Source organism: Lynx canadensis, chromosome D4 (assembly GCF_007474595.2).
Source record: "Lynx canadensis isolate LIC74 chromosome D4, mLynCan4.pri.v2, whole genome shotgun sequence".
Taxonomy (NCBI): domain Eukaryota; kingdom Metazoa; phylum Chordata; class Mammalia; order Carnivora; family Felidae; genus Lynx; species Lynx canadensis.
In genome coordinates, this window is record NC_044315.2 from 26,365,979 (window position 1) to 26,380,489 (window position 14,511).

At 34.6% G+C, this 14,511-nt stretch overlaps 1 protein-coding gene across 7 annotated transcripts in view; it reads right to left on the bottom strand.

Moving 5' to 3' along the window:
• Nucleotides 1-14,511, bottom strand: part of AGTPBP1 (ATP/GTP binding protein 1) — a 199,873-nt gene that overhangs the window by 51,190 nt on the left and 134,172 nt on the right. For all 7 annotated transcript variants that reach the window (XR_003964299.1, XM_030293983.1, XM_030293980.1 and 4 more), the window contains exons 15-17: nucleotides 3,079-3,162; nucleotides 1,417-1,503; nucleotides 1,184-1,332 (exon numbers count right to left, since the gene is read on the bottom strand). Coding sequence is in view for 6 of the 7 variants with exons in the window: in XM_030293983.1 (XP_030149843.1) it covers nucleotides 1,184-1,332; nucleotides 1,417-1,503; nucleotides 3,079-3,162 (320 nt within the window). In the remaining variant the exon portion in view is untranslated. The remainder of the gene's footprint in view (nucleotides 1-1,183; nucleotides 1,333-1,416; nucleotides 1,504-3,078; nucleotides 3,163-14,511) is intronic.

Here is a 14,511-nt window from a genome sequence, read left to right on the forward strand (position 1 = left end):
AGTTTGCAAGACGGAGCCCCACATCAGGCTCCGCACTAAGCACAGAGTCTGCTTGGGATTCTCCCTCTCTCTCTCTGCTCTTCCCTCCATTCCCCGCCCCCAAATAAATAAATTTTTAAAAAAAGTAACATGAAATCTACACAGGCTCTTCCAGAAAATAAGATAATAATTTCCCAGACCATGTTATGAGGTCAGTGTTACCATGATACCAAAACCAGATACGGTACCAAAGATAAAACAAACCAAAAAAGCAACTATAGCTTGATATCCCTCCTGAACATATAAATACAAATTTCTTAACAAAATGTTAGCAATTATCCACAATGACCAAGTGGGGTCTATTCCACAGATTAAAAAATGCTGATTCAATATTCAAAACTCAATGAAATAACACCATATTAACAATTTACAGACAGAAGATCACATGATCAAATCAATTGATGGAGATGAAACATATAACAAAGTTCAATGCCCACTCATGACAAAAAAAAAAAAAAAAAGCCTCAGCAAAGTAGTAATAGGAGGAAACCTCCTCAACTATATTTTAAAATTTATAGAAAATGACTGCTAACATCGTACTGAAAAGTGACTAATAAAGGAGAAGCACAAGGCTTTGTGGTGGTGGGAGCATTCTGTACCTTGACTGTGGTGACAACTTCAAGAATCTACAAATGTAATAGAATGGCATGAAACTGCACCCACACCGTACCAACATCAAATCCTGACTCTGGGATGGTCAGTTACTACTGAAGATGTAGCCACTGGAGAAAACTCAGTGAAGAGAACGTGAAACCTTTCTGGAACTTCCATTATATATATTCACTTTCTATGAGACTATTCAAAATTAAACATTTTTAAAGACCGCTTTATGTAATTCTCTTCTAGATGAGCTGACACTGAAAACTTAATTTTAAGCAGGATAAGTAATAAATCTTTAGTTGTATTTAATTTGGATGAAAGCAAAGATGCTCTTTACATTTTAAAGAGCTTTTCACCAACAAAGCAATGCACAGGTTTATTCCAAATTTTGCATTAATAAGTATCCGAATTTTGAGAACTAGAGAAAACAAAAGAACAATGAACCTTTTTTAAACATGTTAATAATTAGAAGAAAAAAAAAGCCTTATGTACTATAGTTACAATGCCTGCATATCATCTACACTGGGGGAAAAACATGTCTTACCATAATTAAATTGACTGTTGGACTTTTCACAGTTAATGATGTTAAACCTGTAAGCAACACCTGGTCGCATTCCACTGACTTCAAAGTAAAACCACTGATGATAATGATTGCTATTTATATCTGAGTTCAGAATAAGATCATATTCATTTCTGAAAATAGAAAATAAAGAAATCTGATGAAAATTAGGGAAATATCTGTGTACAGACAAAGTGAGAACATTTTAAATGACTTACTTTCTAATTTGAATTACTTTGCGCAGATTCCCAGATTCAAATTTGGAGTTAAACTTCAAAATATCTCCTTCTTCTGGAATAGTGTAACTAAATAAAAGTATTCAAGTAAGTATTATAAAATACACTGCAATTAAATAGGTAAACAAAAAATTTAAAATAAAACTACACTACAAATTAAAAATATACCACTATTGCCACGTCCCCCCTTCTTTATTTTTAAACCAAAGAATGTAAGCAAAACACAAACTCTGGTTAACATTTATAGACTTAAAAATTACAATTACAAGTAGAGACTGAATATTAATCACAAATAAGAAATTCTGCCCCACTAAATAAACGTCATTCCTAAATACCAATAATCAAATAAAAAGACTAGACGTATCTTTAAAAAGGCATATGACCAGTACTGAGTACCAATAATTCTAATTAAACTATGCAGTTCTCAGATTAAATTTGCAGAGCTATATTAGATATAGATACTAGCTTATTTAATTAGTGCCAGGAAGGTGAAAGTACTGTCTTCACTTTACATATTCACTACTTTAGTATTTACTGAATGCCTACTAGGTACCAGATTCGGTTTTAGTTGTCTGTCTGTCTGTGTCTCTGATTAAATACAAATTTTTGCCCTTCTGGAGCTTACATTCTAACAGAGGGAAACTCAGACTTTAAGAAGCTCAATGATTTTGTCCAAAGTCATTTCAATTAGAAATAGCAATGGTATGTATGCCACGCTCAGGGTTCCTGAGTTTCTGTTTTCACCACATCTGCCTGATCTGACACCAAATTATAAATATTGAAATAACTAAGACATTTTGAATAAGGTAGATTTGGTTTTCATTTTTAAAAGTATTATTTCAAATTCAGTCATTAGCTTTGACATAATTTTTACCCTTATTTCTTTACCTTTAAAGATAATGATCTTTAAAAAGTGTTTTATTTCCTCCAAAAAGACCAGTAAGATCTGAAATGTCCATCAGAATATTAAAATGTTGAGAGATGGGGAAACCCACTGAGGGCTCATTACATTTCTTGTATAAAGAGGCATATGACTAAATAATAGTCACATTCATCGTTTCTAATGTTCATTTATTTAAACCCTAAAATGTGCTGATAACAGTGATAACCCTAAATTGTGAATAACACTAACGCATCAAGCATCATAAACACATGGCTTCAAAGATCAGGAAAGTAATATAAAGGACTGATGCACATTGTAAGCAGTAAGAGACGACAAAGAGTAGTGGGGACTATGGAGAAATTAGCAAGCACATGTCCCTTCTTTTTTTAAAACGGATGGTAATTTGTTGTCCTAAGGGAACGAAGGCTCAATATTGTCAATAGGACAAAATTGCAGCATTTCATGTGACATTTCCACTCTCTAAAATGGAGGTAATTTCACATTTTTTAAAAACACAGCATCAGTTTGTGACCTTTTCCTTATCGAACCCATTAAGTCCACCTAAGAACAAACAAAAGCCTGTGATACATTCAATTTAATATGATTTACTATTACATTACCATTATGTCCCTGCTAAAAGATGAAAACATAGCAAGGGCAAACTAGGTGGAAGTTAGCTATATTTTTTTATTTTTAAAAATAACACTGAAATTTTAGAGTACTAATAAAACTAATAAAACTAAAAACAACAACAGACTTACTTTGGGTTATCCAAGTCATATACCACTCGATCTATGATATCACTCTGATGTATTAACCTCTCAATATCTTGGGCAATTTTTGTCCTGAAATCACAAAAGAGAAGCATGACCACCAAAATTCATTATTATAGGCCAAGGCACAACTTTCTCCAAAATAAGTTTGGGATGAAAAAGTGTAAAAGGATAACACTTTCTTAAAATAAAAATGATCATTCATATCAATATGTCGCAAGACAGTATCTGTATTATTAAAGCCCGAATTCTGAAAATAACCATGTAGAATACAGTTACCAGTTCAACACCTTAAAAATAAATTTTAAGGGGTGTCCAGGTGGCTGAGACAGTTAGCACCTGACTCTTGGTTTCGGCTCAGGTTACGATCTCACAGTTTCATGGGTTTGAGACCCACATTGGGCTCTGCACTGGCAGTGCTTGGGATTTTCTCTCTCTCTGACCCTCCCCAATTCGAGCTGTCTCTGTCTCTCTCAAAATAAATAAATAAACTTTATTTAAAAAAATCTTGAATGTCTTATTTATGACTTTCGACATCGAAATGGTAACAAGCCACTCTGTAGCCGAAAAGCAAATAATTTTACATATATAAGAACAGCATTATTAGAAGCAGTAAAGATCCAAAAAGCCAAAAATTATATATGAAGATTCTTAAAAGCCACCATTGCTGGAATGTTGCTAAAATGCAACTGGCAACCAGCATGCACATTTGTCAGAATCAGTGCTCTCTTCTGTGAATGGAGAGGAAATGTGGAGGAGAAGGGGACACTTGTGTCAGGAGGCAGAGCATGGACCCTGCATCTCCAGGATTCTCTAGGCCTGAGAATTCTCTAGGCCTCCCCCTGAATCAGTCCAATGAAATGGTCACCAACTGGAAAATTCCTAGAATCCTGCCACTATCCTAGAAAAAGGAGTCACAGACAGATTCTACCATCTTCCCTGTCCATAATTAAGCCAAGGAAGGCAACAATCACTGAAGGTGTCACCAAGGGTAAGCAAACCAGAACAAATGTAGGTCATACAGCCTACATACATACATCTACCTGGAACTGCAGGTAGACTGGCCACAAAGCTCATACTGGGAAGATGCCTACTGCTGTTATAGTCACAGTCAAGTGATAACTTGTCATATTATCACTTATTCTTTTTTTTTTTTTTTTGAGAGAGAGCTTGAGTGGGCAAGGGACAGAGAAATAAGGAGAGAGACAGAATCTCAAGCAGGCTTGGCACCAACAGCACAGAGCCCGATGCGGGGCTCAAACTCCTGAAACTGTGAGAATCATGACCTAAGCCAAAATCAAAATCAAGAGTCAGATGCTTAAGCGAATGAGGCACCTAGGCGCTCCTATCACTTATTCTTAAAGAGGAAGCCAATTATATGAACAGCTTTAAATTTCAAATGTGTCTGTTTCAGCTAAAGATTGGTAATACAGATTAAAACTGTGGTTTATTGATTTATTGTTAGAACAGAGTGAGGAAAGTTGCCAAAATGGTTATAATAAAATCTTAAAAATACACTCAGCACTGAAAGTCTCCTGAACTTCAGGTAGATGTGAAACTAGTCTCCTGCACCAAAGATACTTCTTTGTGATTAAGCAGTATTAACTCTCATATAGTTCAGAATTATCTCTAACAATATCAGTATAACTGACTTCAGAATAAGCTAAGAACCTATTCTGATAAAAAGCTAATAGTTATCAGGAAAACATTAAAAGGTGTGATAGTTAAATACAGAAAAAAAATTAAAGAGGTACAACTCTAAATTTATTTTTAGTTTTATTCTACAAAAAATAACTCTTCACTGACAAGCAATCTATCAAGAAAAAGACCCAGTATCAAAGGATTAAGATATAAATCTTTGATTTACATTCAATGTCATAACTTTCAAATGCCAAATTCTTTCTAAAGAAACATTTTTAAAAAGCTATTAATTGCAATAATAAACAAGTCCAAAATTTATATTGCCCAGACCTTTGACAATAAAAGAGGTAGCACTCACATACATTCAGATACACCATACCAAAAAAAAAAAAATGTGAGTATTCAAGTATGGGTGAATGACTAAATAAATCCTAATTATATCCATTTGTTAGAATATATCCATTTGTCAGAAAAATTTATTAAATAAGGCTGAAACATACCACAAATGTGCAAATACGAATACTTACAAAAGTCTGGGGTTTTTGTTTTTAAAGGAAAATGGTATTAACAGGCTGATACAACACCTCAGTTCCACAGCAATGCTCCATAATATAAAACAGGGTCAGAACAGCACAGACAGCCACGGGTCAGCCATGTGTACCCATGAGATGGATGGATAGTGTGTGGAACACTGCAGGGCCCAGGCTCTGTCTGAAAACAAACTGACTGATGCCAGGTAGGAACCAGATACTAAGGTTGTTATACCAGTTTTTCAAGAAACATCAGAAACTTGGATTTCTATGAGGAATCTCCCAAATTTTAAATGCAAAATCAGTAAAAACAAAACAAACATACAAAGTCTGCAAAGTGAAGCCAAAATCATGTTCAAGTTAATATGGCCTACGGGCCACTAGTTCTCAACTTCTGACACTGTATTTTAGGGTACATAGTGGCCCATGTATATTAGACTAGACCTAAAATTAACACTTTAGGAAATTACCTGCCCTTCCAGGAGCCCCTATTAATAAATAGGAAGGTCAATCTTTTATTCAGACATGGATCTGGGTGAAGTACCACAACTTCCATAAAAAGAATGTCAATCCTTCCTCCCTTTCCCTCACCGGCCTATTAAAATACATGGCTCTCCAGTCAAAACAAAACAGTAACTATTTTCCAGATACCCTCGGGGACTATAATCTCAAATTTACTGACCTCCAATAGCTAGCAAAGACTTGGCCCAGAAGACAATAATGTATGCAGTCTGAACAATGTCCAGTGCATTCAGTCCAGTAAATGCTCTAAAGTTCGCAGGACATGCGGCCACCAGTGAAACTTTCCTTTGTTAGTTAGGTTTCCACCAGTACAGGGCAGTCTTACAGGAAACAATTTCATACATCTCACAGCTATATTTTCTGTACAAATATTATGGGCAATGTTGTTCGTTGCATAACTATTCCCGAGGGTCCACAGAAGATGATCTTCTTTATAGAGAACATGGTTTAACCATATGTACATGATAACTATATATAAATGATTAACAGGGTAGGCTCATGACCTAGACCAGAGTTTGACTCTTGGCTCTGCCACTTACTAGCAGTGTAACCTTGGATAAGTTAACTCAAGAATCCTAAGCTTCAGCATAGTCTTCTGTAAAATAAGAGAAAGAATAGTAATTTCCTCATAGAGCTATTATACCATGAAATGGCACACTCTATATACACATATACATTGCATACGAAGTACTTGTTACTTAGTACTATGTCTGGCCTTAAAAAAAAAACACTCAATATAAGTTATCTGCTGCTGTGCCAGTACTAAGATTTCTGCTACTGTCTCCATCTCATAGGTACTTATGTTCCCCCAAGCCATTCTAAACTTAATATAAAGAAATCCAGGGGTTTGCTTTCCTTATTTTGCTTTTGCCACAATTCTTTCGCCTACTTTTCAATTTTAAACTTCTGAACAGGTAATATATTGACATGGAGCAAAACTCATATGCTACATAAAAGTATAAAATGGAGACTCTCACTTTCTATACAAGCCATATCCTCCATCCATCCAGTTAACTACTTTTATTGCTCTCCCTCCACTAGCATCTTATAGCTTTTTCCATCAGTATATACAGATCTTTTTGTTTTTTTAATCACTGCATAGTATTCATAGGTAAGATATACCATAATTTATTTAACTAGTTTGATTGGTGGGCACAATGCCAAAACAAAAAACTTTGAACACCATTTCACAGATATGCAAATTATGTGAGTGTGAGTGTGTGTGTGTGTGTGTGTGTGTGTATAATGTATATAAATTATAAATTCCCAGATGCAGGATTAACGTGTCAAAGGAAATAAGTACTGTTAATCTTGATAGACATTGTCAGGCTGCCCTCCACAAGAGGTACTATCAATTTGCAATCCCATTATTAATGTATAAGAAAACCTGTTTTTGGGGATGCAAACTGGTGCAGCCACTCTGGAAAACAGTATGCAAGTTCCTCAAAAATTAAAAATAGAACTACCCTACGACCCAGCAATTGCCCTACTAGGTATTTATCCAAGGGATACAGGTATAGTGTTTCGAAGGGGCACATGCACCCCCCATGTTTATAGCAGCACTATCAACAATAGCCAAAGTATGGAAAGAGCCCAAATGTCCATCGATGGATGAATGGATAAAGAAGATGTTGTATATATATACAACGAAGTACTACTAGGCAATCAAAAAGAATGAAATCTTGCCATTTGCAACTATGTGGATGGACCTACGGGGTATTATGTTAAGCAAAATTAGAGAAAGACAAATGTCATATGACTTCACTCATATGAGGACTTTAAGATAAAAACAGATGAATGTAAGGGAAGGGAAGCAAAAATAATGTAAAAACAGGGAGGGAGACAAAACAGAAGAGACTCTTAAATATGGAGAACAAACAGGGTTACTGGAGGGGTTGTGGGGGGGGGTGCTAAATGGGTAAGGGGCATTAAGGAATCTACTCCTGAAATCATTATTGCCCTACATGCTAACTAACTTGGATATTAATTTAAAAAAATAGTAAGAAATATGTGGTAGGGATGGATAAAATGCAATCAGAATTTGGTATGACATATTTAACCAGAATGACTAATATAATGCAAAAAAAAATCTTACTTTATAAAATTAATATTTACCAAGGTTGAATTGAGAACAAATCATGTTTTAGAAAGTAAGCATTTAAGGCAATATGTGCATTTACTACATGTTCATTAAAGTTTTAATTCATATTTATGTTAGAGAATTTGATGAACTTACTGAAAAACAAGATATAAAATTGCTACTTTACTGGCCATAATTAGCCAAGAATGGAATTGGTTTAAAAATCCTATTCACAATAACAGAAATCCATAAAATTACTTAGGAATAAAATTCACAAAAATAGATGAGTTAAGTAAAACTACTAAAATACTTAAAATATAAAATCTAGAACAGAAGGAACAATTAATATTCCTAGAGATAATATTAAAAGAAAATTTATTGCAAATTGCAGTATATTACTATACATTAACAAAATACAAAATGTTAGGATAAAAAATAGTATTTATTTGTTATGTCAGAATAAATTTTCAGAACTGAAGATATTCTTTGGAAATAGTAATTGAACTTGAGAAATATTTTGCATTGTGCAGAATGGATTTTTATAGTGTACAGCCCAGCAATTCCATTTTGATATAAAATGCAAATAAATTTTCATTGAAGGAACTATGAAACATGAAAGAACATTTAAAACATAAGAATTTTTTTTCTGAAAGCAATATATTAGAAACAAACTATGTTCGTCAGCAACAAAATGAATAAATTGTGAGTATACTCATACAATACTATGTATTGATTACCATGATGAACATCATAAACCTGCTATTGACTGATGAAAAGTTTCCAAAAGAATACTATCAGTATATTATTTACATAAAGTTTAAAAACATGAAAAACAATGCCATATAATATTTATGTATATATTTAACTATGCATATTATAAAATAATCAGAAATGTATGATAATAAGAAACATCAAATTCAACATAATTGTTATCTCTGTTAAAAGGACTTTACAAATTAAACAATGAGTGTACAGGTGTCTGGGGAAAAAAGAGAGAGAGAGAGAGAGAGAGAGAGAGAGAGAGAGAGGGAGAGAGCACGCCTGTTTCCCCCAGCCTCATCAGTAAAACATGCTATCAAACTTCTAGATTTTAGGCAATTTGATATGTGGGAAATGATATCTCAGTACATTTTAATATGCATTTCTTTTATTTTGAGACAAGTTGAACATATTTCTGTGATTGTTACTATATTTCTTTGCCGTATTTTTCATTTTATTTTGATAAAAGTATTTTTGTAAAATACCTTAAATGCTTTGTAAAACAAAGCAATATGGATTATAATTTACAATAAAATACAGCTAGACAATTTTTCTAAAAACATACAGAAAGCTGGAAAGTAAAATCAAAATGCTAAAAGTTATTACCTCTGAGAAATGAGACGAAGAATGACCTTTATCCTTTCTACTTTTTCTCATGTTCTAATTTTATGGAATATGAAAACAGGAAAGATGCACCCCAAAATGCTAAGCATACTTTATAAGAGATCAGTTTCATTTTAATTTATAAGCCAATTTAAGCCAAAAATATGGATTCAAGTAATTATCAGTATGGGATTACAATTAAAAAAATTTTTTAAGTATTTTTAAAAAATTTACGTCCAAGTTAGTTAGCATATAGTGCAATAATGATTTCAGGAGTAGAATCCAGTGATTCATCCCCCATTCACATGAGTGAAGTTATATATTTGTCTTTCCCTAATTTTGCTTAGCCTAATACACTCTAGTTCCACCCACATAGTTGCAAATGGCAAGATTTCACACTTTTTGATTGCCAAGTAATACTCCATTATGTGCATATTCTTTATCCATTGATGGATATTTGGGCTCTTTCCATACTTTGGCTATTGTTGATAGTGCTGCTATAAACATTGGAATGCATGTACCCCTTCAAAACAGCACACCTATATCCTTTGGATAAATACCTAGCAGGGCAATTGCTGGGTCATAGGGTAGTTCCATTTTTAATTTGTTTGAGGAACCTCCATACTATTTTCCAGAGTGGCTGCACCAGTTTGCATTCCCACCAGCAGTGCAAAAGGGTTCCTCTTTCTCTGCATCCTCACCAAAACCTGTTGTTGCCTGCGTTGTTAATTTTAGCCATTCTGACAGGTGTGAGGTGGTATCTCATTGTGGTTTTGATTTGTATTTCCCTGATGATGAGTAATGTTGAGCATTTTTTCAAGGGTCTGTTAAGCTATTGGATGTCTTCTTTGAAAAAGGGTCTATTCATATCTTTTGCCTATTTCTTCAATGGATTATTTGTTTTCTGGGTATTGAGTTTGAGAAGTTCTTTAGAGATTTTGGATACTAACCCTTTATCTAATATGTCATTGGCAAATAACTTCTCCCATTCTGTCAGTTGCCTTTAAGTTTTGCTGATTGTTTCCTTCGCTGTGCAGAAGCTTATTTTGATGAGGTCCCAATAGTTCATTTTTACTTTTGTTCCCCTTGCCTCTGGAGATTTGTTGAGTAGAAGTTGCTGCGGCTGAGGTCAAAGAGGTTTTTGCCTGTGTTCTCAACTAGGATTTTGATGGCTTCCTGTCTTATGTTTAGGTCTTTCATCCATTTTGAGTTTATTTTTGTGTATGGGGTAAGAAAGGGGTCCAGGTTCAATCTTCTGCATGTTGCTGTCCAGTTTTCCCAACAACATCTGCTGAAGAAACTGTCTTTATTCCATTTGGATATTCTTTCTTGTCTTATCAAAGATTAGTTGGTCATACGTTTGTGGGTCCATTTGTGGGTTCTCTATTCTGTTCCATTCTGGTTTTGTGCCAGTATCATACCATCTTAATGATTACAGTTTTGTAATACATCCTGAAGTCCAGAATTGTGATGCCTCCAGCTTTGGCTTTCTTCCTCAGGATTGCTTTGGCTATTCGCAGTCTTTTCTGGTTCCATACAAATTTTAGGATTGTTTGTTCTAGCTCTGTGAAGAATGCTGGTGTTATTCTGGTAGGGATTGCATTGAATACGTAGATTGCTTTGGGCAGCATCAACATTTTAACAGTGTTTTTTCTTCCAATCAATGATCATGGAATATTTTTCCATTTTGTGTGTGTGTGTGTGTGTGTGTATGTGTGTGTGTGTGTGTGTGTCTTCTTTAATTTCTTTCACAAGCTTTCTATGGTTTTCAGTGTATAGATTTTTCACTTTAGTTAGGTTTATTCCTAGGTATCTTATGGTTTTTGGTGCAATTGTAAATGGGATAGATTCCTTGATTTCTTTCTGCTGTTTCATTATTGGTGTATAGAAATGCAATCACTTTCTGTGCACTGATTTTATATCCTGTGACTTTGCCGAATTCATGGATCAGTTCTAGCAGGTTTTTTGGTGGAATCTTTTGGGTTTTCCATATAAAGGATCTGCAAAGACTGAAAGTTTGACTTCCTCTTTGCTGATCTGGATGCCTTTTATTTCTTTGTGTTGTCTGATTTCTGAGGCTAAGACTTTCACTACTACATTGAATAACAGTGGCAAGAGTGGACATACCTGTTGTGTTCCTGACCTTAGGAGGAAAGCTCTCAGTTTTTCCCTATTGAGGATAATATTAGCATTGGGTCTTTCATATATGGCTTTTATGATCTTGAGGTATGATCCTTCTATCTTTCCTTTCTTGAGGGGTTTTTATCAAGAAAGGATGATGTATTTTGTCAAATGCTTTCTCTGCATCTTTTGAGAGGATCATGTGGTTCTTGTCCTTTCTTTTATTACTGTGATGTATCACAATGACTTGCGGGTATTGAACCAGCCCTGCATCCCAGGTATAAATCCCACTTGATCATGGTGAATAATTCTTTTAACGTATTGTTGGATCCAGTTGGCCAGTATCTCATCGAGAATTTTTGCATCCATGTTCATCAGGGAAATTGGTCTGTAGTTCTTTTTAGTGGGGTCTCTGTCTGGTTTTGGAATCAAGGTAACACTGCCTCACAGAGTAAGTTTGGAAGTTTTCCTTCCATTTCTATTTTTTGGAACAGCTTCAAAAGAACAGGTGTTAACTCTTCTTTGAATGTTTGATAGAATTCCCCTGGAAAGCCAACCAGCGCTGGACTCTTGTTTGTTGGGAGATTTTTGATTACTAATTCAATTTCTTTACTGGTTATGGGCCTGTTTTAAAGTTTTTATAGCTTCCTGTTTCAGTTTTGGAAGTTTATGTTTCTAGAAACTTGTCCATTTCTTCCACATTGCCTGATGGGCATATAATTGATCATAATATTCTCTTATTATTGTTTGTATTTCTGCAGTATTGGTTGTAATCTCTCATCTTTTATTATTGATTTTATTTATTTAGCTCCTTTCCTTTTTCTTTTTGATCAAACTGGCTAGGAACTTATCAATTTTAATAATTCTTTCAAAGAACCAGCTCCTGATTTCACTGATCTCTTCTACTGGGGGGGTTTTTTTGTTTGTTTTGGGTTTTTGTCTTTTGGGGTTTTTTTGTTTTGTTTTGTTTTTTGGTTTCGATAGCATTGTTTCTGCTCTAATCTTTATTATTTCCCCTATTCTGCTGGTTTGGGGTTGTTTTTACTGTTCTTTTTCCAGCTCTTTAAGGTGTAAGGTTAGGTTTTGTATCAGAACTTTCTTCCTTTTTTAGGAAGGCCTGAATTGCTATATACTTCCCTCTTATGACCACCTTTGCTGCATCTCAGAGGTCTGGGGCTGTGGGTGTTAGCATTTTCATTGGCTTCCATGTACTTTTTAATTTCCTCTTTAACTTCTTGGCTAAACCATTCATTCTTTAGTAGGATGTTCTTTAATCTCCAAGTATTCTTTTTCTTTCCAAATTTTTTCTTGTGTTTTTGAGTTTCATAGCGTTGTGGTGTGAAAATATGCACAGTACAATCTCAATCTTTTTGTACTTGTTGAGGGCTGATTTATGTCCCAGTATGTGATCTATTCTGGAGAATGTTCCATGTTCATTTGAGAGGAATGTGTATTCTGCTGCTTTAGGATGAAATGTTCTAAATATATCTGTTAAGTCCATCTGGTCCAGTGTGTCATTCAAGGCCATTGTTTCCTTGTTGATTTTCTGCTTAGATGATCTATCCATTTTTGTAATTGGGTGTTGAAGTCCCCTACTATTATGGTATTATTGTCAATGAGTCTTTATTAAAGTGTTTACATTTGTGATTAACTGATTTATATATTTAGGTGCTACCACATTAGGGGTATAAATGTTTACGATTGTTAGATCTTGGTGGATAAATACCTTAATTATAATGCCTTTATCTCTTGTTACAGTCTTTATTTTAAAATCTAGATAGTCTGATATAAGTATGGCTACTCCAGCTTTCTTTTAGTGACCGTTAGCATGATAAATGGTTCTCCATCCCCTTATTTTCAATCTGAAGGTGTCTTTAGGTCTAACGTGGGTCTCTTGTAAATAGCATATAGATGGATCTCATTTTCTAATCCATTCTGTTACCCCTTGTCTTTTGATTGGAGTGTTTAGTTCACTGACATTTACAGTGAGTACTGAAAGATATGAATTTATTGCCAGTGTGTTGCCTATAGAGTTGGAGTCTCTGGTGATGTTCTCTGGTCCTTTCTAGTCTTTGCTGCTTTTGGTCTTTTTTGTTTTGTTTTGTCTTTTCTCCCCTCAGAGAGTCTCCCTTAAAATTTCTTGCAGGGCTAGTTTAGTTGTCACAAACTTCTTTAGTTTTTGTTTGTCTGGGAAATTTTTCTCTCTCCTATTTTGAGTGACAGCCTTGCTGTAGAAATAATTCTTGGCTGCATATTTTTCCGATTCAGCACATTGAATATATCCTACCACTCATTTCTGGCCTGCCAAGTTTCTGTGGATAGGTCTGCTGCAAACCTGATCTGGCTTCTCTTATAGGTTAAGGACTTTTTTTTTCCTTGTTGCTTTCATAATTCTTTCCATGTCTGTGTATTTTGTAAATTTGACTACGATATGCCTTGTTGATGGTTCTTGTTGAATCTAATGGGAGTTCTCTGTGCTTCGTGGATTTTGATGTCTGTGTCTTTCCCCAGGTTAGGAAAGTTTTCCACTCTGATTTGCTCACATAAACCTTCTACTCCTTTTTCTCTCTCTTCATCTTCTGGGACTCCTATGATTCTGATGTTATTCCTTTTTAATGAGTCACTGAGTTCTCTAATTCCTATATTGTGCTCTTTTGCTTTAGTTTCCCTCTTTTTTTCTGCTTCATTATTCTCCATAATTTTGTCTTCTCTATCACTGATTCGCTGCTCTACTTCATCCATCCTTGCCGCCATGGCATCCATTCAAGATTCCATCTCTGTTATAGCATTTTTAATTTTGTCCTGACTAGATTTTACTTCTTTTATCTCCGCAGAAAGGGATTCTATGCTTTTTTTCAACCCCAGCTAGTATTCTTATTATAGTGATTCTAAATTCTAGTTCAGACATCTTGCTTATATCTGTGTTAAGTCCCTGGCTGTCATTTCTTCCTGTTCTTTCTTCAGGGGTGAATTCCTTCTTTTCATCATTTTGGAGAAAGAGAATGAATAAAATTTTTAAAATTTATAAATTAAACACAACACAATCAAATAAAGGAAGACAGATCCTAGGTGTGTTTTGGTCTGGTTGTTGAAAGAAGCTTGATAGAATAGAGAAAAAAGGAAAAGAAAAGAGAAAAAGAAAAAAATTTTTAAAAATTTTTTTTA